The following is a 27,380-nucleotide window of genomic DNA, read 5'->3' as shown; positions in this document are numbered from 1 at the left end:
CTTTCTCCGTGTGTGTCTTTTTGTACCTCCCTCTGTTTTCGGATCGATGCATAGTCCCACCCACTGCACCGAAAGACGCTGACAGATACTCTTTAGAGGGACTTTCTAGCTCTAAAAAAGGGGAAATGTTAAAGAATGCACTTGTTTATGCTGTCTATCAACCATAAACTATTTGTTGACTTGTGTCCTTCCTTGTTCTTAGATAATGAAGTTTATGTCCCAAACATATAAGCAGATGCATGAGCACACTCTTATCACCTCCTTATCAGATGTTTTACTCAAGTTTAGACAAAACCTAAAGATGTAACTTTAAGACTGGACTAGTTTTTTTTATTGATGTATTGAGTGAAATAACAAAAGTGCAGAGACACAATTAGCTTTTTTCAAACGCCTCAGCTGTATTGGCTTAATTGTTCCCCATGTGAGTTTAAAAATAACTAATATAATTAGTCTTTTGTGTAAGTATTTGGTTTGGCAGAGTCTCTTCTTGGATTAAAAAGAAAGTGTTTTTATTAGCAGTAATCTCTGCTAGTTTACATTTCATGCAATCTTTGGAACTCAACCATAAAGGAAGAACCAGTGCTTTAGTTAAATATAAATCAAATCAAATCAAGTTCTATTTATATAGCACATTTTAAAAACAATTTTTGGTCGAGCCAGAGTGCTGTACATGCAATAAAAAACACTTTAGCACACAGAAGACAATAAATTACAACAGCAAATATAAAAATCAAACGCAGGGAAATGTCAGGAGTCGTGCTCCTGACAAATATAAATGCCAAAAAAAGAAAATTCTTGATTTTGCTGTTTTATTTAATATTCTGGACACAGTTTTTGTTGTGCAGCCTTGCATGCTTTGATTTGGCCCTCGCCCGTTGTGAATACTGAATATGCTGTCAAATATTTGAACAACTCGAAGAGTGTTTGACAAAAGTCCAGGAAACAGATAAATGCTGTTAAGCCTCATTTACCATTACATCTATCATTCAAAATTTGAAGCCAAGTAGAGGTACTATCAACAACAAAGTGTACATCCTACACAGGTTGCTCTACTCAATGACATATTATAAATTGTATTGGATTTTAATTATTGCTTAGTCCCAGGAGATTGTGACCTCTTCGTTTGTCTAAACACCAAAAATAGATGTTACTAACTGTTCAATTGATCTGATGGACCCATTACAATGATACAATAGCAGCCCAAAGGCGCTTTATTGAATTATTTCTGCCGATAATATTTGATTTAGATTTTGTTCATCATGTAAACCCTAGCTGAAGGCCCTGGAGCAGTCCACTATGGCACAAAGGTGATTTCACTTATGATCCAAATTAGATCTTCTCAGGATTGTGCCTTATTTCCCTGATGACAAAGTGATTTCCAGTATAAATCTTACATCTTCAACCTGAGCAGGGGTCTAAACAGGTGGAACAGGGGTCTAAGTTTTTAGGCCCAGAACCCATTATTTGAAAGAGAAACGTAGCAAGGACCTACATATAAAGTTAAATATTATACTGTGCTTACAACATTTGAAGGGTGACCTAAATGGCCTTGATAGCCTCCACATGGATACAATACAGAATAATTAAAAATAATAATATACTGTAGCCATAGCTAACTCACAGTCATAAACAGCTACCGCACAGTGATTTAACAAAGGTTATAGCTTCATGAGTAATAGTTCTGTGTGAATACAATGTTTTTCTTACCCTTTGAGATAGTAAACTGAATTATCTGTAGGTTGATCTATTTGAATGAATTCAACAAAACATAAAGGTTGTATCCAATTGCTGTAATGATATGTTGGTTGATGGATATAAAATGAACACATCACAATTTACAGACATAGGATATGATAATGGTAGTGCTGAGGTGCCATTGCTGCTCTTCATAATGGTATCTTTTCATCACAACTAAAATAAGATGTAGCAGCAATAACATCACCACAACCAACAAAATAGGCATGAATACATATTGCTGCATAGTAATTACATTTTATTGCTTAGTTTCACTCTCATTTGCTTCCTGGCGGTTTCTGTAATTGACAGAACAAAGCACCAATTTTCAATTCTGGACGGAGTAATGGAGATCCCATTTCACAGTTTTATACGCTGAAAATGAGGCAGTTACACAGCTGCTAGTGCGTGGTAGCTTGCTGGCACAGATCACTGGGATATTGTTAGACAAAGACATGCAGATATTTGTTTTTAATCTTCTTCTTCGTTTCACTCCATCCCTCCAGCCCTCACTCCCTCTCTGACAAACAAAGCTCTAATTTACTTTTAACTACACAAGGCACCTGGAGGCGTGGATGGCATCCGAGGTGTTTACAGTTGCCCAGCCGATAAAACAAACCAGGCTGCCACCTTTAAATAAACAGCAGACATGAACGTGCAAAACAAACGCAGACATACATGCATACTTTTCCAAAACCAGCAGACGGGTTTGTAAACAAAATCCAAACGAGACACCCAGGTCATGATACATACGTTTTTAATAAGTTCACAATAAGTTCAGCACAGCATCAATTTAGAATAAAAGCTGTTGTCTGAAGCTGTCTCACTATGAGATGGACATGTCTGGTCATTATTAGGCATCGTTTGTTCCTCCAAGTGAATTCCAGAAAACCTTGCTCCTTTCCTTACTATTAAAGGAATGAGGCGTCTCATGTCAACCTCTGACCTGTCTTGTGTCAGTTCAAGCCTGACCATCTGCTTGTTGGTTGGAATATGATGCAATAATTTGGAAATTCTCAGGAAGAGGACCAGTACCAGTAAGCAAGTGCATTTATCGTACCTCATAATTCACTGAAAAACATTAGGGTAATCACATGAGACATTTTCTCTTTTTAAAAAACAATATATTTGCAAAACACATGGAGCCCAGGGAGTTTTGGTCTCAGTGGTTTTTCTTGGACTGTTTCAATCCTAATTGAAAGCAGAATTTAAAGTGGTAACACAGACCCAAGGAACTCAAATCCGTTGAGGATATGTCTGATCTAATAATGAAAAAGGTCACATTTGACGTTGTGCATCTGTCATATTTCAAACATGCAGCCAACAATGCATGTATTGTTACAGATCAACAACATGATCAAACTCAGAATAGCAGAGTGTGTGTGTGTGTGTGTGTGTGTGTGTGTGTGTGTGTGTGTGTGTGTGTGTGTGTGTGTGTGTGTGTGTGTGTGTGTGTGTGTGTGTGTGTGTGTGTGTGTGTGTGTGTGTGTGTGTGTGTGTGTGTGTATGTGTGTGTGTTTTAGAGAAAGTAAGAGAGAACAGATAAGGAGTTTTTGTTGTTACATATTTCTTTCTTCTGTCAGATTGCCTTCCTTGTCGAGAAATCTCCTCTGTAACAATTACAATGGGTATTCATCAGATGATAGGTATCAAGTCTGCAAGTCATGGAAATGTTAATCACCAATTTATTTAATCAGCCGGCACATGTTTTCAGCTATGCATGTCATGATGTCTGCCTTCCAAGACGTCAGTTCTTCTCTGTGTTTGTTTTCACATTCGGAAAACCAGCGGTGGAAAAAAGGTTTTAAAATCAATAATGGTAAATACTGCTAATGAGCCGGTGCAACGCTGAGTGTAAAGACTTAGGCTTGAGATGGTGAAGGAGATGCTGCTGATTTCAACTGTGAGACCACACACACAGCATAATTCTGATGGTAACTGTAAATAATTGTAACTCAAGAAGTCACAGTATAACTATGTACTTCATATATTCCACACTAAATGTTTCACACCTGGTTGACCTCTCCAGCCAGCACACCTGCTTCTGATAAATGACTAGTTAAGAACTTAATCCCAATATGAAAGCTTATTAGATTTGCATAGTACTTTTCAATATACATTAAAAGATGTTTGTTGTGCAGTAAAAAATTGATTTGTATTTGTGTATTGGCTCCCCCGCTGTTTGTACTTTCAAAATAAACCACTAATTTGTAATGGAATCAGGTAAACATTGGAGACCTTGCTACACTGAGATGTCTGTCCCATACTGCTCATGTCTACAGAACACATTTGACTTTGATCACATCCCCATGACATGACTTTTTCATATAAAAAATGATGTATTTATTTACCATAAATTAAACTGTTTTTATTAGCAGAACATATTCTCATAGTTGCTTACTGTTACTAAGATGTGTGTCCTACAATAACAAGCTTGTCATTCTGTAAACTGAATTTTGTGGTTTAATTTGAGGCAAAATAGTAAAAAAAAGGCAAATTCTCAGTTGACCGCTTACTTACTTTTCTTATTCTCTTATAATAAGTCAAGAAGTGTAATTATTTTGTTTACCCATACATGGTAACATATGTGCTGAAAGACATTTGACAGGCGTAAAGAAACACACCCACATATATGGCACAGTGGAAATGTACACAGAAACAATACAACAATAATGATCAAGGCCTGCATTGGTTTACCTTGTTTGATGTAATTCAGAACATAATGGAATTTAAATATGTTTTCTCTGTTAATAGACGTTGTTTGTTTTAGCAGCTTTTCCTGCTGTCTCTGTCTAAACAGGCTTTAGAGACTGCATTTCCCACATAACAAATGCAAAGTATGATACTAAACTCAGTCGACAACATAATTTTAAAATTTCAAAAGCTTTCTCTTTGCAGTACACACCCAAACCAAAATGTGTATATTTAAGGGATGTTAAATCAAGTCAACTATTGCTTCTACAACCTAGACAAGCACAGCCACTTAAAGAATCAATCAATGTTTATTTATATAGCCCAATATCACAAATGTTACATTTGTCTCAGTGGACTTCACAGTTTGTACAGAATATCAGTATGACAATACGACACCCTCTGTCCTTAGACCCTCACATCGTACAAGGAAAAACTTCCAGAGAAAACCCACAGTTTAAAGGGGAAAATGGGAGAAACCTCAGGGAGAGCAACAAGAGGAGGGATCCCTCTCCCAGGACGGACAGACGTGCAATAGATGCCGTGTGTAAATCGAAAAGATAATACATTTTACAGAATAGGTAGACCAAATGTTCGGAAATGCATGTGTGTATAATAAGAAGATGAATCCACAAGGATGTCAACAATCCTGTGGGAGCCATCAGGGAAGTAGTATGATGAGAGTCAGGCAGGACCACAGTGATAGGTTCAGCCACGACTCGAAGTCCAGGACTCAAATCCAGAACTCAGGATAAAGGATCCAGGACACAGGATCCAGGACTCAGGACTAAGGATCCAGGACACATGATTCAGGATCCAGGATACATGATTCAGGATCCAGGACACAGGACCGCAGCAACAGGATCAGCCACGGCTCAGGATCCCAGCGTAGATAGACACCAAAAAGACATTTGGGGGAAGCTGGGTTATTCGGAACATGAGTACAGGTAGAGACAGACAGAAGGAAGAAGTAAGGTGTCCCCCGACAGTCTAAGCCTATAGCAGCAAAACTAACGTGTCTACGTACATGCACTCCCTTAGGATAGGTTGAGGGAAAGGGGTAGCAAGTATGAAGTAAGGAACAGAGGTGGAGAGGCACAACGTGTCTACGTACATGCACTCCCTTAGGATATGGTGAGGGAAAAGAGTATATAAACTAAGATGTATGCGCCACATCTAAACCATGAGCGCATTGATCCTAAAAAAAAATGTGGGCACTGACACCAACAGTTGTGCGTCGGCTCGGCAGGGATCAAGGCACGTATATGCCTCTCCCTGCTTCCACTGTCTACACACACAACCAAAGAAGCCCTTGGATGTGTGTTGAGGTGTGATGAAGTTAGACCTTTTTCTATTCTTCTATTCTCACAAAACTACTGCCATCACTTTTCATTTTTACAAAGAAACACCCTGCTTCGGGGAAGAGACGTCATGGTCACAGTTCCCCCCTCATCATGTTAAGTTAAATTCCTTATATCCAGTTTAAGACACACACTATAAATACAATTCTTGGGAAGATATAATAAAGGTCTTCGGATGCCCCCTCGGATAGGCTACAACCGCAGATCTTTGTTGCGTCATTACAATTATTGTATTGTATTAAGACATTTCAAATTTACAAATAATTTCTGCCGAACCCTTACGCATGAGGAACGTTATGTTCCACAATTCGAAAGGGACAACACCCTAACAAAATGAAATATCAAAGCAGCCCTCTGCTCTTTAGAACTGGAAAGGGAAATATTACTAATGTAGTTCCCGTTTTAAGAAGTGTTGAAAGTAAGATATTTTCACTTCCCTTTCTATTCTCTTTTGCAGACAGTAACGGACAGTTTGTCTTAACAATAGTTTTGGTGCTGAACTCGAACAAACTAAAAACACTAAAACTAGTGGAGCAGTGTTTAGCATCTGTTGTTACGTTTCCTCCAGATATATTTGTTCATCAGCTATGACAATACTTTGGGTTGGTTTTGAGGTTAATGAACATGCAGTTCAATACAGTCAATAAAAACAGAAAGCAAATGTGGTCTTTAATTAGAAAAAGGTCCTGCTGGGAATTTTCCATTTAAAACCACTCCACTGATGTATTGATGAGTAATAACGTTTAAAGAACAAAACATTTAAGATCAGGGGAGAATCGACTCAAACCTAATAGTTTCTTCTTCAAGCTTCCCACATCAGTTTCTGTTATTGATTGAAACTCATAGTCTTTCAGGGATGACTCATCCACAATCTCATTTGAAAAACAATCAGCCTTTTCTAAACAGTGGCTACCATCACATAGTGTTTTAATAAGATTAGGTTTTAATCATGTTTAGCAGATTACTGTATACTAGAAAAGAACATTTGTCTGTTTGAAAGGGAGATACAGCCATTACACAGCCGATGGTCGTGCAATAGACAGTCTAATCATTATAAAAGCATGCACGTTCAGTGATATCACAAAATATTATGCAGAAATGTTACAGATCTGCTCAGTCAAGTTTTGACTGGAACTCTGTGATCGTCATGTTCCTCTGAAGAATGAACATGTTTTATTAGTTAGGTCTTTACGTGAGGTCCTATGGTATGATGCAATGTTTTTGAACATGACATTTTAAGAACAAAACTGCACACATTTTTATAAATAGACAGCAAAAGCTTTAATACTGCAAGGTGTGAAAACTATACAAAAAGGCGCACAGCACAGTAAATAAGAACACTTTAAATTTGGCTTAAAAGAAAATGCAATTTTTTTTGGAAAATCAATTTTTGAACTTCCATAAAATGAAAAACTGTCACCAATTACCCAATTGTAGTTTTTAGATATTTGTTAATAGTTAAAAACGTGTCCTGGGTTTTAATGCAGTGGTTAAAAAGCTATATTAATGCTGATATGTGTGTCCTTCTTGAGAAATTATCCAGAATATACTAAAGGGGAGGTGTTGAATTGGTGAGTGGTTAAGATGGATGCCACATAACCGCGGCTTTATTCCTTGTTACGTCTGTCTCTATCAACTGTCCAATACAGACGGAAATGGCATAAAATCAAGAAAGAAAGAAGACATGTAAAGATTAGTTTGAGGTACTTTTGTTACAATGAATATGTTGGAGGTGAATTAACTATCACCAGAGACACTGAGCAATGAGCCTCTGAAACCAGGCATACCTACACCCTAAAAAACGATTCTGTATCTAAGTTTGTTTCAGTGTTACAGCTTGGTAACCAACATGAAGTAGGACAACAAAAGAGTAAACAAATGTGTTAGTTTGGTCACATGCAAAGTGAGCGGGGGATAGTGAACCATGTCAAAGAGGGAGATTCTTTGTATGTTCTTGGGAGGAGAGATTTAGCTTATAAATTCAACAAACTGTACAAATATGATTCCAAAAATAGAAACATTGTTCAGGAGTCCCAATTGCACAGTATAGTTATACTCCTCCAAATCCCCTCCCCCAGGCATAATGAGAATAAAAAGGAAACCACAGTGTTTCGCAGTCTAAGAGATAAAGTCAGATTGCAAAGTGTACATTATAATAATAATAATAATAATAATACATGGGACTTTTATAGCGCTTTTCATGAAACTCAAAGACGCTTTGACAGAGAATTAAGAAAAGACAACAAAAAAAAGACAAAGAAATACAAAAAGAGATAAACAAAACAGAAAATAGGGGGGGAGGGGGGTGGTCAGTGGTTGAATGCAGTGTTGAACAGGTGGGTTTTGAGTGATGTTTTGAATGCTGTGAGGGAGGAAGAATCTCTGATGGATTGGGGTAGTGAGTTCCAGAGGGTGGGTGCAGCAACGGCACACACACACACACACACACACACACACACACACACACACACACACATTAAAACTCTCTTAAGTCAAGTTGCATGTAATTTATAGAGAATTTAACTGGGTTTTATATAAGGTGTTAATACAGCTGTTTTAAAAGTAAGTGTGTTGACTCCTTACTGTTTCAGACTCACTGTACCATTATTGAGTTGGCTGATAAAACAGCACCACCTAGTGTCGAAGTTACGGTCAAATCCGTGCACCTTTCATGTTTTATTTATTATTGGCCATGAATGCATGGTGTCTTGAGGCCAACAATGTAACTAATCAAGTAATTTACTTAGGTACAATTGTGAGGCACTATACCATTTTGATTGTTATTTACACATCTTCTTTCAGCAGTGGAAGAAGTATTTAGATTGTTTGTATGAGTAAAAGCACAGATATATTGTCCTCAAAACATACTTTACGTATCAGAGATACACTTCTCATTATGCAGAAAGCTGCCTCTATATCACTGGATCATTATTATTGTTGCATTAACATTCAACTAATTTAAACACCGTACAGTATATGTCTAAAAAGTAAAAGCGCTCAACAATTCATGTACGTAACCACAGGAGATAATGTAATAGATTTTAAGCTTTCTTTAAAGTTAATAGTATGCCTTCTTTAAGACCCCAATATTAGCATATATTGAACACTCTATATGTATAATGTATGCATGTATGATTAACATAAACATGCATCTTATGAAACCAGCAAAACATTTACAAAATATCTCTAGTATTCTCTCATAACTGCTGTGGGAGCAACACCAGTGGGAATCTCTTCGGTTACACAACCAGAGGGATAATCACACCTTCCTGTGCCTGTGATTCAGTTCTCATTATCCTGCTGAGCGTGCTCCTAATTCATTCTCCTTATCTATTTAAACCAAACGATTAGCAGGTGGACACACATCCAATGACCTCTATCTGCCCAAGATAACGGCTTGTCCCATTGGCTGTTGGTGCTGCCTGTCAGCAAGAGGGCAAGGCTCCTTCTTTGCATTTAGTGTGAAAGGTCACGACACTATAGCTGACGTGGATTACCACACACTCCTGTTAGAGATCTCATGAGCCACTAAATATAGCCTGTGACTGGGATAGTGTCTCCAGTGAAGGGCTAGGGTGACCAGCCCTGACCCAATCTCAAACTGTCTGGAGGAGATTAGTGCTCCTTTCTGGCAGGAAAAGAGCTTGAAGAGTGACAGTTAGATTAAACATGACAAGGAAATGCAGGTGAAGTAAAGCTCAATTTATTGATTTATGGAAAATATATCACATCTTTACATTTTTGATACCTTCAGAAATTAACAGTTCATTAACCATTTACTTTCTGACATCCGAATCGAATATAACCAATTGAAACGCCTCAAGCCGAGCAGCATTTAAGTTCCGTGCATTAAAGAAATCAGCTAACCCGCTTCTTAAATTTAGCCTACTGTTCAAAACCCTAAAACATTTCCCATCTAAAGCTGAATTATTTGCTACAACCCAAATTCATCTCTATCTGAAAGTCCCTTTCTAATAGCCCAAATGTAACACTTAAACCCCACCACCTGTAGTTTTGGTGAATATACAGTTGATGTATCCTGTTCAATAAAACAGCAAACAGATTGAAGTTTGAATCACCAGACTACAAATTGAACATGAGACACCAAGGACGGGAAATGAGTGTAACATATAGTTGTTATAGCAGCAGCAACAGTGACTTTTGGTTTCTTTTTCTTCTTTTACAACAAACCTTTTTTTTTTATATCCATGTGGTTTATACCAAAGTGCAAATATGTTGAACTGCTTATATTTGTTATGTTATTACATTAAGTAGGTTTAATATAGTCTAATGAACTACGAGTCTTGCAAGAAGGTTGAGGCGTTAAGAGTATTATGGCACATTTCAAAACCAAAGATAAAACATGTCACAGGTCATTAACTACAACAATAGGCAATGCAAACTTTACGACACACTAATATATATATGTATAGATATATCTGGTGACCAAAGTTTGTCATCAACACATTAATATTTGAGAACACATTTATAAAGCATTACATCAATATTGTACCATCAGGATATCTGATTGCAGGACAAATATTTTAACTGCAGTCCTTAAGTATTGTTTTCACAATAATCCTTCTGAAGCAATGCAACATACTACTGTCCGTCTCCAATCAGTGCCGTGGGCCATGTAAAGCCCACAACTCAAAACCAGACAATATATCATCCCCAAGAGGAAAAAAACATCAGCACTTTTCAGTCTTTCGTTCTTGTCTGAACTCTTCAAGGTTTAAGGATGCTCTTCTGCAACCCACCACCAATAAACACCCAACTATTTGCTCTTGCAATAATCAATAGTGACACAAATGTTACAGATATATAGCTATATAGTTATGTATATACCTCCAGTGTGTACACAGTCTGACCACTACCTCTGATGGGCTCAGAGCCTCCTTGTTGTGACAAGAGACCGCCACAGGAAGGTGCATGCAAGAAGAGTACTTAATTCAGTATTTAGAGTTCTTTGTTGAATATTGGAAATAATTAAATAGCCAACTTCTCTATACGAACTGTGGCATGGGCTCCTACCCCTCTGCCATTTCAGTGTTGCTCTTTCCTCTAAATTAATCAAGGGCTGGGTGACTCAGCAGAATCTTGGTCTGAAGTCAAGGCTTCGGCAGACTTAAAGCTTGGTCCATTCACTTCTTTAGGGATTATTCTGTTGGTGTTTGATTTACAGAAACCTAAGAAGTATTTGGATATACTGAAGCACAGATTGTTAAGTTCAACAGAAATAATTTTGGGGGGGAAGTTTGTTATCATTTGAGAATTGTTCCTTTTTTTGGTTCTTAAAGACAGTGATCTTAGGAGGACAAGCAACATTGAGAAGCAATTCAGTGTTCTCTTCACTTGGCAGTCATCATCTGGACAAACTCTGTGAACATAACAGAAAACAATTCTTTAAGGACAGTCGCAAATGAATCCGTTAAGGCTTTTTGGTACAGTACATTTTAAAACATTGTGTATATGTTTTCTTGTTCTAATAATGTATTAAATATACTAGATTATGTTGTTGTAAAAACTAGTTGTAAAGAGAACAAGCAAGTGCAATGTTTTAATTAGGGAAAAAAAATTATTTTCACGAAGAAACCAACCAAAAAGAGCATCTCACCTTCGTAGTTGACCTGCCCATCGCCATCAATGTCCGCCTCGCGGATCATTTCGTCCACCTCCTCGTCAGTGAGCTTCTCCCCCAAGTTGGTCATGACGTGCCGTAGCTCTGCTGCGCTGATGTATCCGTTACCATCCTGCCCATGGCCAAAAAGAACCATTGTTAATGCACTATTTAAGATTCTATACAGTACAGCAGCTAAAAACAGAAAATATCACTTATGTTAGTTTCAGTTTCTCTAGTATTAGGTTACACGAAAGATAGGTCAGTAAACCTAATCATCTCTATTGCTAAGCCTCAACTGTAGATTGAGCCTAATGCTAAATATTTGCATATTAGCATGCAAAAGATAATTGTTGAGCTAGCAGAGAGGCCTGGTCCTTTTAATGGATGAAAGTGCTGGTCAAAGGAAAATAAATAAGCTGTGACTTTGTGCAAGGGAGTTTAATCACATAAAAGACTTTGTCCATGTTTTGTCTTTTCAGAATTTGGCTAGCCATCACAATGATCTGTGTGGAGATCCTGTTGAGAGGTTCTAGTTAGGTCCACTCGGTCCTATCGTACCTTGTCAAAGACTCTGAAGGCTTCTCTGATCTCCTCTTCACTGTCTGTGTCTTTCATCTTCCTGGCCATCATGGTCAGGAACTCAGGAAAGTCAATTGTACCATTACCTACACGGTCACACAAACAGAGCGAGGTAAGAGCAGTTGTCACCAGTAAGTTGTGACTACATCAGGCTGTGTTCAATCTTGAGTAGAATCCAATGAATACATCTGCATTCCTGAAATTAGTGGCACTACTTTTTTCTCAGGAATAAAATAAGTTTGAAGCAACAGCATTAAGATGACGGCCTATCACATGAGTAACAGGGAAGGGGTTATCTGCCAGACAACAACAGTCACCAGAGAAAATGTCACATTTCTTAAGGATGACGTAAATGTCATGGTGGTAATTTAAAACCAAGTGCTTCCACCGATACCCTAAATATCTCTGCACTGCATAGACTGGGCAAACCTCCTAGGTGGTTTAAGGCAGGGGTTCCCAACCCCTGGGCCGCAGACCGGTACCGGGCCGCGAAGGTGTTACTGCCGGGCCGCGAAATAGCTGAGTTTATCGTAATATTTGCAGAATTATAAATATTAATGCTGTCAAAATGATCGCGTTAACGGCGGTAATTAATTTTTTGAATTAATTGCGTTAAAATATTTAACGCATGTGCAAAATGGCCCGCCCCATACATCCCACCAGTGGCAGCGCCAGGGTATGGCTGGGGTAGGCTACACCCATACCAAGAAATGGCTTAGCCATTGTCACGTAGTGATCGTCTTCTCAATAGAACATCTTTGATAATGTCTTCTGGCCAATCAGAATCAAGATAACGGCGTGGTGTTGTTGCAGGAAGTCCCGACAGAGAATACTTTTGCTGTAGTACAGAGGTGCACATAACTGGTACGCAGGTTATGTGCGTAATCTGAAATGCGTACCGTCACTTGTGTCACAAAACGCATTTGCGTACCGACGTACTTGTGAAGCTTTTCCAGAAGGCGGTTAGATCACCGGACGACAGAGTCGGTCTCCGTGTGCACAGACAGGGCTGCTGTTAACGTCGGTCTGTACAACGGAATTGTGCCAAAACTACGCCAACCGGCTGCGGAGGGAGACTCCCCCCCTTCACAGGAGAACTGCGTTCACACTCTGTGGTCACGAAGTACTCCACTAGCCCCCCCCCCCCCCCGTCGACTTTACTGAAGTACTCCACTAGCCCCCCCTCCCCCGTCGACTTTCCTGAAGTACTCCCCCGTTGATAGAAATCAACACGTAATGAATTAAGACCCCACGGTTTGATGATTGATAGGTGTGTGGGCTGTCTTTCATTTTGACACACAGAACAATGTTATAATAAAAATACATACATACATACTGTATGTTAAATGGATATATCCGCCTTCTTTCATTTATCTTTCCATTCCCACAACAATATACATAAAGAAATGGCATATTTTGGACATAGTTCGAATGGTGATTAATCATGATTAATTAATTTTTAAGCTGTGATTAATCTGATTAAACTTTTAATCGTTTGACAGCCCTAATAAATATATAAAAATTAGGGCTGTCAGTCGATTCAAATATTTAATCGCATGATTGTCCATGGTTAATCGCGATTAATCACACATTTTTGATCTGTTCTAAATGTACCTTAGAGTAATATTTTTCAAGTTTTGAATACTCTTATCAACATATGAGTGGACAAATATGCTTTATGCAAATGTTTATTATCATTTGAACAATGACAAATATTCTCATGAATATTAAACACAACAACCTCTGAACATTACAAATATTCGCCTCAATTGAACCTGGAACCTCTCTCATACAATAATACAATACACATGGTGTTGGTGTGTGTGTGTGTGTGTGTGTGTGTGTGTGTGTGTGTGTGTGTGTGTGTGTGTGTGTGTGTGTGTGTGTGTGTGTGTGTGTGTGTGTGTGTGTGTGTGTGTGTGTGTGTGTGTGTGGAGAGAGAGACACTGTGATGGATCATTGGAGCTTTGTGTAACTCAAGGCATATGCTCGAACGGGAGCTGCCTGGACGCTGCAATCATGTTGCGAGCACTATCCGTGCCGAGTGTGCTGACTTTTCGTACAATGTCCCACTGTCTGGCTGCCTGCATAAAGTCAAGTGCTCGGCGCAGTTGTCGGCGAAATGTCGCTCCTCTGTTTTCATTTAAACAGCTTCTTATATCCATTAGCGCAGCTAGCTAGCACCAGATGCTAACAACAACAGTACACGTAAGGTCTCTCTCTCGCGCCGCACATACACACATCCTCCCTGTCCTCCCGATGGCCAGTCGGTGCCTGCCGGTGAGCGTGGAAGTGTGGTCTGCCACAAGCGGGCAGCAGGAGCGGGGCTGTCAGCATCAGCTTGTAGATAGTATTTTAAACTCGATGCGCTCTGAAACTACGGGGAGGCCGAGGACAAAAAATACACATGCGTTAATCGCGTTAAAATAATTAGTGGCGTTATTAACGCGTTATTAACGCTATTATTAACGCGTTAACTTGAGAGCCCTAATAAAAATATTTTATCATGTTTTTAATTTTCGCACCTATACCAGTCATATTATTTCATCCAATAGCCTCGTTAAACTTCCACCAGAAAACAGTTGAAAATTGCTTTTATGGTGTTCCGAGGAATTCGGCGGCTCAGCCTAAGGTCTCAGCCCCTCGTTCACACGAGAAAGTTACCAGTGCTCCAAGTAGGAAGAGGAGCACACAGGAGACAACCGTTTAATTGCAGACTGTTATGTTTATGTGGGGAAATGGCAGTGCATACATTATTTGAGATATATTTCAAACTCGGACCTCATTTTAAGGACATGTCGGCCAGGGGTGTAGAGCTATTTGTTTAAGCACCGGATTGGCAAAACAGGAGAGTAAACCATTCTGCCTTGATCTATGAATTCATGTCCGGGACTCTCACGGTATCTGCTGCCCACAGCTGTTTTATAGAAGGAAAACCTCCTTCACTTCATGAAATGGCTGCAGCATGAGGAGACAGCGGGACGTATACTCCGCCTCAGAGAAGTGTAGCACCAGCGAACTGCCCGATTACTCCCCCCTTTATTAGTTTTATGAAGGAGATGTCCGGTCACCAAGGCGCAAGATGTGTGTGTATGTGCTCTGCTCAGCTCAGAGTGTGTTCGGTGTGTTTGTGTCTGTCACTGGCATTTGTTTTTAAATGACCATGAACAGTAATTTACACACATCTGGCTAACTCCATAGGTATATGTGGGTGTTCCCAAAAGAAGTTAGTTTAATCTTAATCTCGATGTAGTGCTAAATGTGTACCGGAACGAACAACACTATCATACTATCTTCTGAAAACAAATTCCAGTGTCACACAGACACACACACACACCCTGGCGACCGGACATCTCCTTCATAATGCGCCTTCTCCTAGTTTTCCCAGCATTCACTGGATTATCCGTGAATCATACAAACAAAGCCAAAACGTTGATTTATCTGTTTTCCCGTTTTGGTTTAAAAACTGAATAACATCGTTTTTCTGGTTTTCCGTTTTTTCCGAAAAACAAAAAAACGACACTGGTTCTTATAAAAAAGTTGTTAATATGTTTTGGATGCATATTGTTCTAGTATTTGTTCTGGCTGTAACATGCAATTGGCCTCTGTTGCTACCTGCTGGTGGTGAGTAAATATTCAAATCAGTTAAAATTGACAACCGGTCTGTGATTCTTTTTTAATGTATCTGCCGGTCCTTGGCACAATAAAGGTTGGGAACCCCTGGTTTAAGGCATGAGCAACAACTGACCAAGATTACCCTTTACATTGTGGTAATTAAAAGTTTCAACATATCATTTTATTGTGTGTTTCCTCCTCACCATCAGCATCCACCTCATTGATCATGTCCTGCAGCTCGGCCTCAGTGGGGTTCTGTCCCAAAGAGCGCATCACAGTCCCAAGCTCCTTGGTAGTGATTGTACCATCGCCATCCTTGTCAAACAGCGAGAATGCCTCCTTGAACTCTGTGCATTGACAGAAATAACACTCGTCAATACAGACACTTCACTGTCAGGCTTTCAAGCAGCCTGAATAGAAAACACGTGCTCAGCATTACCAGGGTGTGTGCATGACTAATGCAATGCTATGAAGGAATGTAACATGTGGGGTGCTGGACCCGATTTAAACAACAGCACAGCATGAGTTAAAGCATTGGTGCATCTGTTGATTCCTAGAAATGGATGTGCATATGTGAGTTTTTTCACGTGTAAGTATTATCCTGAGACTCCTTTTAGACTTGTCAACCACCAGCTAATATCCTCACAGATCTCTGGTTACTTAAATCTCTGAAGACATTCAAGCTTCTCAGGTTTGTTGGAGAATGAATGAAGGTGCTTAATCTAAAACAAACCAAACACAGTTAAGGTATGCCCTCACCAGCAATCTGCTCCTCAGTCAGCTGATCAGCCTGTTAACAAAAGAATAAGACATTGATAAAAACACTGATAGTCCAACATGAAAATCGTATTGTGGGCAGTCCTGCCAATGATTATCGTATATTTTATACTTTTTAGTTCGGTAGATTTATTACAAATGTATTGTTTAAAAGTCAAATGTAAAAGTAGTGAGTAGGTTAGTTGAAATATGAGGGGTTTTTACATTATTGTCGAGACGAAAGTCAATATTAAAATGAAAATAATAATATCTGAGGAAAAACGGACGGATAAATAATAATTTGTATGTATTTTCGTTTAGATTATTATTATAGTTCAATACCAATAGGGGTATTTTATTTTATTTTTTTAATAGCATAGGCTACTTTTTCTGAATGATAAGCGAGCTGTTGTTAAAAAAATGTTAATGCCGCTTCCAGTAACACGGCAGGAATTATGATGGCCGGTCTTTGTCACCAAAGCCACGCGGGGAGAAGTTGGCGACAGTATGTGTGTGAGGCTTCAGAGATGCCGTTGGTATGTTTCTCGGTTGTTTATTGTGTTTTGCGTACTTGATCTATTGCCTTATTGTGTGAGAGTGCTGTTGCGCAATGGAGGGCTTTTACGCAGCGTGGTTTGTGTGCACTCCGTTTTATTTGGTGTATATTTATAGACAGCGGAGATGGTGTTCAGTTGAGGTTTTCTCGGTTGCTTGGTTTCAAGTAGAGAAATATATTTTCTTATTAATTCATTTAACTTAATGATGTTTTGTAAAATAATTAACAATTTATCATTTGAATTATAATACCTTGAAAAGGCAGCAATGTGACTGAATTATTATTAGAAATAATGCAATGAGGCATACAAAATGTTTATAATTTTATTTGCATGTGAACTAACATTTGTTTGTCCTCTGTGTTTTGAAGGTTTTCAATCTGATGAAAATCTGATGCAAAGTCTGATTTAAAAAGAAAATAAAGACAAAAGAAAGTTGTCCAAGCGTCCTCTGTTGCCCACCAGCCTCTCAAGTTCGGGAAAAACACTGAATAAAGGCCAAAACCCAGAAGAACTGGACAATTATCCTAGGGAAGACTTAACAAATATAACACTTGATTGAATTGCCTTCACTGATGGTGTGTATGGCTGGAGTTGCTGGAGCCCTTTTAGTCTGACTTATGACAAAATTGTTCTTCAAGTCCAGTACTCATTGTCAATTGTGTCATTCATCTTATTGGGAGGGTGTTCAAGGTTCATATGCTCAAGATCTATTTTCAATGCATCCATCCATCCATCCATCCATCCATCCATCCATCCATCCGTGTGTGTCTGTCTCTGTGTGTGTGAGTGTGTTTCGCGGGTTGCTAAATGTTTTGTGTGTTTATGTTGACAAGGAGGTTTAATAATTGTGTGCTACACACAACGTGCAGTCGATTTCATTTTCATCGCCGTTTGTAGTAGAGTTACCATGGTATTTTTATTTTAACTCTCGTCCCAAATTCGTCCCAAAATTATTTTTTATCCTCCCTGACACTATTTTTTTCGGCCCCGGGACGACGGGAGGTCCTTAAGCTCGAGCCCTGGAAGGAGGAGCGGTTCAACTCCGAGTCCCTCCCGGATGACCAAACTTCTCACCTTATCCCTAAGGGAGACACCAGCCACCTTGCGGAGAAAACCCATCTCGGCCGCTTGTACCCGCGATCTCGTTCTTTCGGTCATGACCCATCCTTCGTGACCATAGGTGAGGGTAGGAACGAAAATGGCACGGTAGACAGAGAGCTTTGCCTTCTGGCTCAGCTCCCTTTTCGTCACAACGGTGCGGTAAAGCGACTGCAGTACCGCTCCCGCTGCTCCGATTCTCCGACCCATCTCACGCTCCATTGTTCCCTCACTCGAGAACAAGACCCCGAGATACTTGAACTCCTTCACTTGGGGTAAGGACTCATTCCCTACTTGGAGTGGACAGTCCATCGGTTTCCTGCTGAGAACCATGGACTCAGATTTGGAGGTGCTGATCCTCATCCCAGCCGCTTCACACTCGGTTGCGAACCGATCCAGTGAGTGCTGAAGGTCGCAGACCGATGAAGCCATCAGAACCACATCATCTGCAAAAAGCAGTGGTGCAATCCTTAGTCCACCGAACTGCAGACCCCCTCCCCCACGACTACGCCTCGAAATCCGATCCATGTATATTACAAACAGGATTGGTGACAAAGCGCAGCCCTGGCGGAGGCCAACCCTCACCTGAAATGGGTCCGACTTACTGCCGAGGACCCGGACACAGCTTTCGCTTTGGGAGTACAGAGATTGGATGGCCCTGAGTAGAGACCCCCTCACCCCATACTCCCGCAGCACCTCCCACAGTGACTCCCTGGGAACCCGGTCATACGCCTTCTCCAAGTCTACAAAACACATGTAGACTGGATAAGCGTACTCCCAGGCCCCCTCCAGGATCCTTGCGAGAGTAAAAAGCTGATCCGTCGTTCCTCCTCAATCTGAGGTTCGACAATCGGCCTGACCCTCCTTTCGAGTACCTTAGAGTAAACTTTCCCGGGGAGGCTGAGTAGTGTGATGCCTCTGTAATTGGCACACACCCTCTGATCCCCCTTTTTAAAAAGGGGAACCACCACCCCGGTCTGCCACTCCTTCGGTACTGTTTCCGACTTCCACGCAACGTTGATGAGACGTGTCAACCATGACAGTCCCTCAACACCCAGAGCCTTCAGCATTTCTGGGTGGATCTCATCCACCCCCGGGGCTTTGCCACTGTGAAGTTGTTTGACGACCTCAGTGACCTCCCCCCGGGAGATTGGTGTCGATCCCCCGTCATACTCCAGCTCTGCCTCTAACATAGATGGCGGAGTTGTCGGGTTCAGGAGTTCCTCAAAGTGCTCCTTCCAACGCCCTAACACTCCATCAGTTGAGGTCAACAACGTCCCATCCTTACTGTACACAGCTTGGATGGTTCCCTGCTTCCCCCTCCTGAGGGGCCGGACAGATTTCCAGAACAACTTTGGTGCCGCCCGAAAGTCCTTTTCCATGTCTTCTCCGAACTTCTCCCACACCCGCTGCTTTGCCTCGGTCACGGCTGAGGCTGCTGCCCTTCGGGCCTGTCGGTACCTTGCAACTGCCTCGGGAGTCCCCCGGGATAACAAATCCCTGAAGGCCTCCTTCTTCAGTCGGACGGCTTCCCTGACCACCGGTGTCCACCAGGAGGTTTGAGGGTTACCGCCCCTTGAGGCACCTAGGACATTGAGACCACAGCTCCCCACCGCGGCTTCGGCAATAGAGGCTTTGAACACCGACCACTCTGGTTCAATGTCCCCAACCTCCACAGGAATGCCCGAAAAGCTCCGCCGGAGGTGTGAGTTGAAGGCCTCCTGAACTTTGGCCTCCTCCAGACGTTCCCAGTTCACCCGAACTACACGTTTGGGCTTACCAGGTCTATCCAGAGGCTTCCCCCGCCAATCGACCCAACTCACCACCAGATGGTGATCAGTTGACAACTCCGCCCCTCTCTTTACCCGAGTGTCCAAAACATACGGCCTCAGGTCCGATGATACGATAACGAAATCGATCATGGACCTTCTGCCTAGGGTGCTCTGGTACCACGTACACTTATGAGCATCCTTATGTTCGAACATGGTGTTTGTTATGGCCAATCCATGACTAGCACAGAAGTCCAGTAACAAACCACCACTCCGGTTCAGATCAGGGGGGCCGTTCCTCCCAATCACTCCCCTCCAAGTGTCTCCATCATTGCCCACATGTGCGTTGAAGTCTCCCAGCAAGATTAAAGAGTCCCCTTCAGGAGCACCATACAGGACTCTTTCCAGGGTCTCCAAGAAGGCCGTATACTCTGAACTGCTGTTGGGTGCATAAGCACACACAACAGTCAGAGTTTTCCCCCCCATAACCCGCAGGCGTAGGGAGGCGACCCTCTCGTCCACTGGGGTAGACTCCAACAACGAAGCACCCAACCGGGGACTTGCGAGTATCCCCACACCCGCCCGGCGCCTCACACCTTGAGCAACTCCGGAGAAGAATAGAGTCCAACCCCTATCCAGAAGTAAGGTTCCAGAGCCGACGCTGTGCGTAGAGGTGAGCCCAACCAGATCCAACTGGTAACGCTCCACCTCCGGCACAAGCTCCGACTCCTTCCCCCCCAGAGAGGTGACGTTCCACGTCCCCAAAGCCAGCTTCTGTCGCCCGGGTCTGGTCCGTCGAGACCCTCTGCCTTCACTGCCACCCTTCTGGCAGCGCACCCGACCCCATCGCTGTTTCCTGTAGGTGGTGGGCCCGCGGGACGGAGAAGCGGAGGTGTTGCTATGCCCGGCCGGGCTCCGTGGCAAGCCCGGCCACCAGACGCTCGCCGACGAGTCCTCCTTCTGGGCCTGGCTCCAGAAGGGGACCCCGGGCTTCCTCCAGGCCGGGTATCCTCACTTCGTGTGTCGTCTTTCATGAGGTCTTGTGACCTATTTTCAATGCAGTGTTCTGTAAAGATCAGAGGCAATAGAGTGCCACAGTCCTAAAACCCAGAAGCAAGTTAGCATTTTACCACTTCCGGTTCCTTAGACAAAAACCAATGCAATTTCTCCATAGGATTTTGGAAAATAGCTCAAAATAAGCTCTGTGGTTGACACAAATTGAAGAGACAGATCACGTTTTGTTCAGCCGGATAATATCCACATGTCTACCCTACTTTTATAATTTTCGAATCATACATTTAAGCGATAGATTTATGATCGATATATTTTAGGACGCGTCACTGTGACACTCTATATCTTAAATAAATAACCTGTTCCTAACAATATGGTTAAGGCTACAGTATTTAGATAGTATGGTTTTTTTGCCATGTATATGTCATAATGCTTTTAATTTGAATTGCCTTGATCTTGAAAATGTGCTGCATAAATAAGCCTGCCTAGCCTTACAGTTGTTAAGTGTCTACGAGTTTCTTTTTTTCTACCATGCACACTCGGAACACCTCAACATGACTCAGCTGCTCTTCTTTGTGTAAAAGGTAACTACAGACTTTTAAAATTAACCTTTGAAGCTTTCAGTGGGTGAGTGTTAATACTCAAAGATTTATTTTAAGTGAATGTGACTTTGAAATCTTCCAGTACCATGATTATACAGATACAAGCTTTGGGTTTACCTAATGAGAAGCACTGGCAGCAGATTTCACTCTTCAATCATCATCTAAAGATCTATGCCAATGCACTATAAACAAAGTAATTCAAAACAGACTGTGATATAATCTGACAGCTGTGCACAGTCAATGCCTATACGAACTACCAAAAGACTAACCCTTCAGACAAAAGGCTATTAAAACAAGATAAATATTGTGTAACACCACTTCCTTTATTGAAAGCGTCCCCAATGGAGAAAGTGGATTTATACTTTATTTATAAAAATTATATTTTATACAATTTGGCTACATACACATTTTCAGGGTGGCTATGGTTTAGGCAGACCTAAACATTTTAAGTCATTTTGATAATCACAAAAAATCTAATAGAAGACAGACTCAGAGATAGGGGTGGTTGTGTGGTGGAGAAGACGGTAAAAGTGAACTGGGAAAAACATAGCGTCTGTCAGCGGGTTGACTTCACAGCTGTGAGTTTCTCAGTCTGCATGTCGGATTGAGCCACCTTGATTCCAATCTTACCGGGTTTGAAACACTTTCTCCTCTAAATACAGCGTGCTTCCTGCCTCATATATATATAGCCTGGTACTGGTTTCAATCAAATGTTACATTCGATGAATTGTATTTCAAAAATGGAATACTTTGGTCAGCTAATTTAGAAAAATTCATTTAAACCATAATATAAATAAAGCCCTATTTTTAGATAAATTAATATTTTTAAAGGATCTGCAGGAACCCTAATGGGATTTCAGTTTATTTGTTGTATTAAGTAAAACATATATTAGTATTTTACACAAACCCACATGCTAATATCAGTGGGCCAATGTTATCCAAACCTGCTGCTCTTAAGATTGCACTTTTTGCTTTGGCATTTCTAAAACACACAATTTATTTTCATTAACTTAATTTGACAGGCCATTCTGCCACTCGTGTGAGGTCTTACCAGGCCTGTCTAAGTCAGTCAACATGCCCACTTCAGGCTGAGAAAGTGTGATGAGGGACGGGTATAAATACTCCATAGCCAGAAATACACACGCCTGCTATAATTAGTGAGACACGAACAGGGTCGGCAATGTAGCACATTGAATATCACAGCAAAACTAACCACCTCTTTGTATCTTCTTTACTGAACAGATGTGAAGTGCAGTTTATCATCATAGACTAGCCCCCGTGCCAACTGTTGCTTGACATTGCTTGCTGCTTTGTGAAGTCCTTCATGTTGTCAGGAAATTATTTTCAAATGAATTAGAAACAACTGGCATATTCAGATATAACAAGAATTTACTAGCCACATGAAATCCCAATAGCCTACAATAATATAGTACTGATAAAGGTCTTGTTCATTTGAGTATAACCTAAGCTAGGCAATTAAACAAGTAAATATGTAGATAATGCAACAATAAATAAATAAATGGTTCCTCTGTTGCCTCAAAGAATGAAACATTAATTGGTTACTAAAAATGTTGTGCTATTTCAGAACTAAAGAGATAAACGCTAACATTTCTGTAGCTCAATATGGTGTTAACACCAGGTGTTCCTCGACTCAATTTCTATGATTCACCGTGTTGGTTTTGGGGAGGGGGTTGGGGGGATAAAGAAAAGGGAGCAAGAGAGACTGCAGAGTATTCACTCCGTCCACTGCAAACCAGTTCAGCGGTGCTGAAGCAAGCAGTGTCTGGATCAGAGCAAAGCAAGGTTGAGTGTAAGAGGATTTGTACAGCTGCTGTGAAAGTGCTCAGCAAAACAGTATTGCTGCTTTTCAACTTATTATTAAACAAAATATCGCATTTTCTCATGTCGAGTATAGAAAACTAAGGGCCACAGGTGATTTCTTTTCATGCATGTGACTCAATGGGGTTATGTAGTGTCCTTAAAATCTAACAGACCATGTGTATGTTCTTGCACAGTACTGTATATAAGAATAATGGCAGATTAAGAATAAGACATTGGTTATAGTGCCACTGTTGGGCTTATTTGAAATATGTATTTTTAGCTGTCATTTTGGAGGGGTGCACTGCGGGTCCTGACAGCCTACTGCACCAAGCATGGTTTGGTTCAATGCGGGGGAAAGGGAGGGGTGGCAAAGAGGATCATTCAGCAGGAGCAGAATGCGGATCCACGTTATGGCGCAATACGTAACGGTAGAGATGCTGTCATGGAGGTGTTTCGAGAGCACACAGCCCAAAAATGTTGCAACACAACCGTCATAATGTCCATGCAATGTGAAAAACAATTGTTGCTTATGGTAAGCCACAAACTACTACCTGTGAGCTGTGTTCTTATGTAATCGAAATTGTTGGCGCTTGTTGCGCATGTCGCTCTATATCCAAAGCCTCCATGCTGTTGTGCCTGTAAGAGGTTCTACCCATGTTGCAGCAACTTGTAATGTGGGATGTCAAATGGTAGTTAGCAAGACAGTTTGCCAGAGCTTTGATAGTCATCTTGCAAGATTAACGAGATGGGTTTCAGATCGCCTTAACACTGGACGGTCTATTTTTACACAGCACCTCCTTCACCAGCGCCACCACGCCCACTCTCGACTCAAAGCAAAAGCGATAAAAAACGCTGCAAACCTTGATACGAGCATGGAGGTTAAACCACAGTATTTACACACACTTAAAGGAAATTAGCTAAATTGTAGCTATAACATAACAGCAGAGAGCAGACGGTGTAGTTCCCCTCGCAATACGACGTGCACATTAAGCTGCGCAGGTGATAATAAATACATTGGTTTCCTTTGGTTTACTTCATATGTAGAAAAACACTGAGTAACATAGTGATATAAAGACAAAGTGATTATCGACAACGTTTGCCCACATCAACCTCAGGACTTGCTGCAGTTTATCTAGCTTGTAAAAAACATTAAACATCTATCTTTAGCTCGGATGGTTTACTGAATGACAAGCAGAGGATATGTTTAATTGCAATACGATTAGTTTGCTACAGCAGTGTAATCATATTAACGACCTAACATGGCTAGCGTTAGCCCGTACTCACCATTGTATCGTTGACGTTTCGAGCTCCGTGAAGATGACGACAAATATAAGGTTTTGTATTGACCTTACAGTTACACGTAAGAAGTCCTTAAATTATTTCAAACTTTATTACAATATATGTTTTTGAGCAATCTGTGGAGACTGTCCCGTGTTGCACCAGAGTGGCCCGGAAACCTCAATCCAGTGTGTCCTATGCCTCGAGTACTGTATCCTTCCGCCGGTGCCGGTTTGGTCCTCCCACTTAATGCAATGTCAAAAATATTGAGCACTGCACAGGTGGAAGTGTTTTAATTGCAATATACGTTTACTATTTGTTATTAAATGCCTATTTGATACATACGCTATGCAAAACCACAATTCTTGTTGCTCTATATTCACCAAACGCGCAAAGATACCATCCTCACCACCCAGTCTCAAGGAGTGACAGTGTATGGAAGATTAACAATGCCATACTGCGCGTTCCTTACCAGTGAATTATTTAGTATGACTGAAAAAACGTTTCTATACATAGTATGTGAAATTAAAAATAATAAAATACAAGGATGTTCTACTGCACCTTCTACAGAATATTCTTACCCAGAATTGATCATTTTAGTGTCAAGATGTGCAATTTGGACATATTAGTAAACTTTTAATAGAAAATGTAAAAAAATACATTGCTCCCGCTGTGCAGCAGCAGGGCCCAGGCAAATTAAAAAGGAATGTCAACTAAAAATAATTCCTTCTTAATCCACTGACTCTTGCTTGCGGCAATGTTGTTTGGCCCGTTTGTCTGAAGTAAATGTTGTTTTTTTGCTTTATTTTCTTGTCAGAGTATACCAGAATGCGTAGTTTACATATGTTAAAAGGAAAACAAAATCTTCTGGGGAAGGGTCCCCCCAGACACCCTTGCAGGGGTTCTGTCCGCAAACGTCGTTCTCACAATAGAGTGCATCATAAATGTATTGATCAAAAATCTATCGATTAGATTTACGATTAGAAAATTATAAATGTAGGGTAGACGTGGATATTATCCGACTGAACAAAACGTGATCCGTCTCTTAAATGTGTGTCAACCAACCACAGACTTATTTCGAGCTATTTTCCAAAATCCTATGGAGAAATTGTATTGCTTTTTTTTCGAAGGAACCCATGCGCAGCTTTCTTCCGGGTTTTAGGACGTATCACTGTGGCACTTGTTAGAAATTAAAATCAATGTTTTAATGGGGAAATGTAGTTTAAACATGCCGTCAGTTTTAATGCTCTTTTATACTGAAAAACCAGAAATTCTTGTGCACAAGCAGTTAAGCTTTTATTCTGAAAATCCTTCATCTACGGTTAGCATTTAGCATGTGGCTAATATACGATTTCCTGAAGAGGTGAATTTAGTAGCGAAATTATATAGAGTGGTGCAAACCGAAGCCTACTGACTTAACACTACAACTATAGATGTCGAGATACTACCATGCTGAATATTAAATGAAGGTACAGTTTATTTGAATACATTATTGTTTACAGACGAGAGTAGCATGTGACAACATCCGGAATGACCGGAAACCAAACGAGCCGAGAAGTATTGTTTAGAGTATTGATTACAGCGTTTAGAATGTGTTAAATGAAAAGTGATGAAAGAGAATATGAGGAGAAACGGCGTGTTAAGCATATATTGAATGTGAAAAGAACCTATCCTCTGTTTAAATGCAATAACGGACATTGGAGACGAGGTGAGCCGGCTGGCGGGGAGGAGCCAGCAGAGGATATATAACAGCACCGGAGGAGAGATCCATTCTCTTCTCTTCCCTATCAAGGAGCGGATCACAGCTGTTTGTCTGACTGAACAATATCATGCTTGTGACCAACCCGCGCCTTTTTTAATTAAAGTTCCCAATTGAACTTTCACAGAGACTCCATTTAGTCTCCTTTTAAAGCTTCTCTCCTGGTCGGGAGAATAACGAACACAGTTAACAATCTGGTGAGTTCCCTGACGTGATCCCGCTGAACGAGGAGAGAAAACCAACCGGCTGTTTCCTGGAGACGCTTGCAGCCATTCGACACACAAGAGCTCAAATCAATCGGTAAGAAGATGCCTGTTATGACAAAGATTCTTCACTAGTTAAACTAGGCAAAGTTAGATTTGTGTGTTTGACGGCAGCTGGCTGATCCTGAAAATAGCTGTGCATTTTAATGTTAAAACAACCCAAATTGATAAAATAATCACTCTAAAACCACGAGGCGTTGTTTTGTCACAAGCAGGGTGAGTTCACACTTTCTTTTGTTCCATTAACCCTGCATGCTATTTACCACGTGTTGGTGTTGAATTTTAAATATATAGTGTGTGGACATTGTACTTCGGATAGGTGCCTTGCTGCTTTCACATAGGTGTCTCTTGTTACGTTAATAGTTATTTAGCCTATGACGTAAGGGTATATAGCCCATTTGACGATTTTTGTTAAGATCTGGAGACATAGCGAATCGGTTAAGGGCCGAGTAAGTGAAAACCAGCGGGGCATAGTGAATCAATTCAGGGTTAAGACCGAAGTCAGTGCTTTAAAGAAAGTCCTTTTCAAGAAAGGCTTGGTTAAGGTCTAAGCCTTTATCAGTGGTTACAACTGTTCTGTTTAAAAATGATATTGCGGGTGGGTTACGGTAATCGGAATTACAACAGCAGCGCAGTAATAAGACGACGGTCTATTATCAGTGGCTGATAGGTCTCCATATTGGTCCCGGTGTTACAGTACAAGTTGAGTCATGACAACTGGCGACATTCTATTATTTTCGTCATAGGAATCCGGGGCGTGTACATTGAGGACCCATTGTTGACTTACCAGGAAAGAAACATGCCGATCGCCTCGTTTGTCGTTTACGTTCATCTTTTGCTATATCCTCCTCCATAGGATCACT

At 40.9% G+C, this 27,380-nt stretch overlaps 1 protein-coding gene across 1 annotated transcript; it reads right to left on the bottom strand.

Moving 5' to 3' along the window:
• Positions 1-9,473: 9,473 nt before the first annotated feature.
• calm3a (calmodulin 3a (phosphorylase kinase, delta)) lies at positions 9,474-24,902 on the bottom strand. Its single transcript, XM_079676175.1, has 6 exons — positions 24,502-24,902; positions 16,363-16,393; positions 15,807-15,950; positions 11,968-12,074; positions 11,404-11,539; positions 9,474-11,166 (listed from the first exon to the last, which is right to left on the bottom strand). Exons 1-6 carry the CDS (start codon positions 24,502-24,504, stop codon positions 11,138-11,140), a joined length of 450 nt encoding a protein of 149 aa, XP_079532301.1. The 5' UTR covers positions 24,505-24,902; the 3' UTR covers positions 9,474-11,137.
• Between the last annotated feature and the right edge of the window lie 2,478 nt (positions 24,903-27,380).

Source organism: Notothenia rossii (assembly GCF_949606895.1).
Source record: "Notothenia rossii genome assembly, chromosome: 4".
Classification (NCBI taxonomy): Eukaryota; Metazoa; Chordata; class Actinopteri; order Perciformes; family Nototheniidae; genus Notothenia; species Notothenia rossii.
This window is presented reverse-complemented; position numbering and strand designations above follow the sequence as displayed.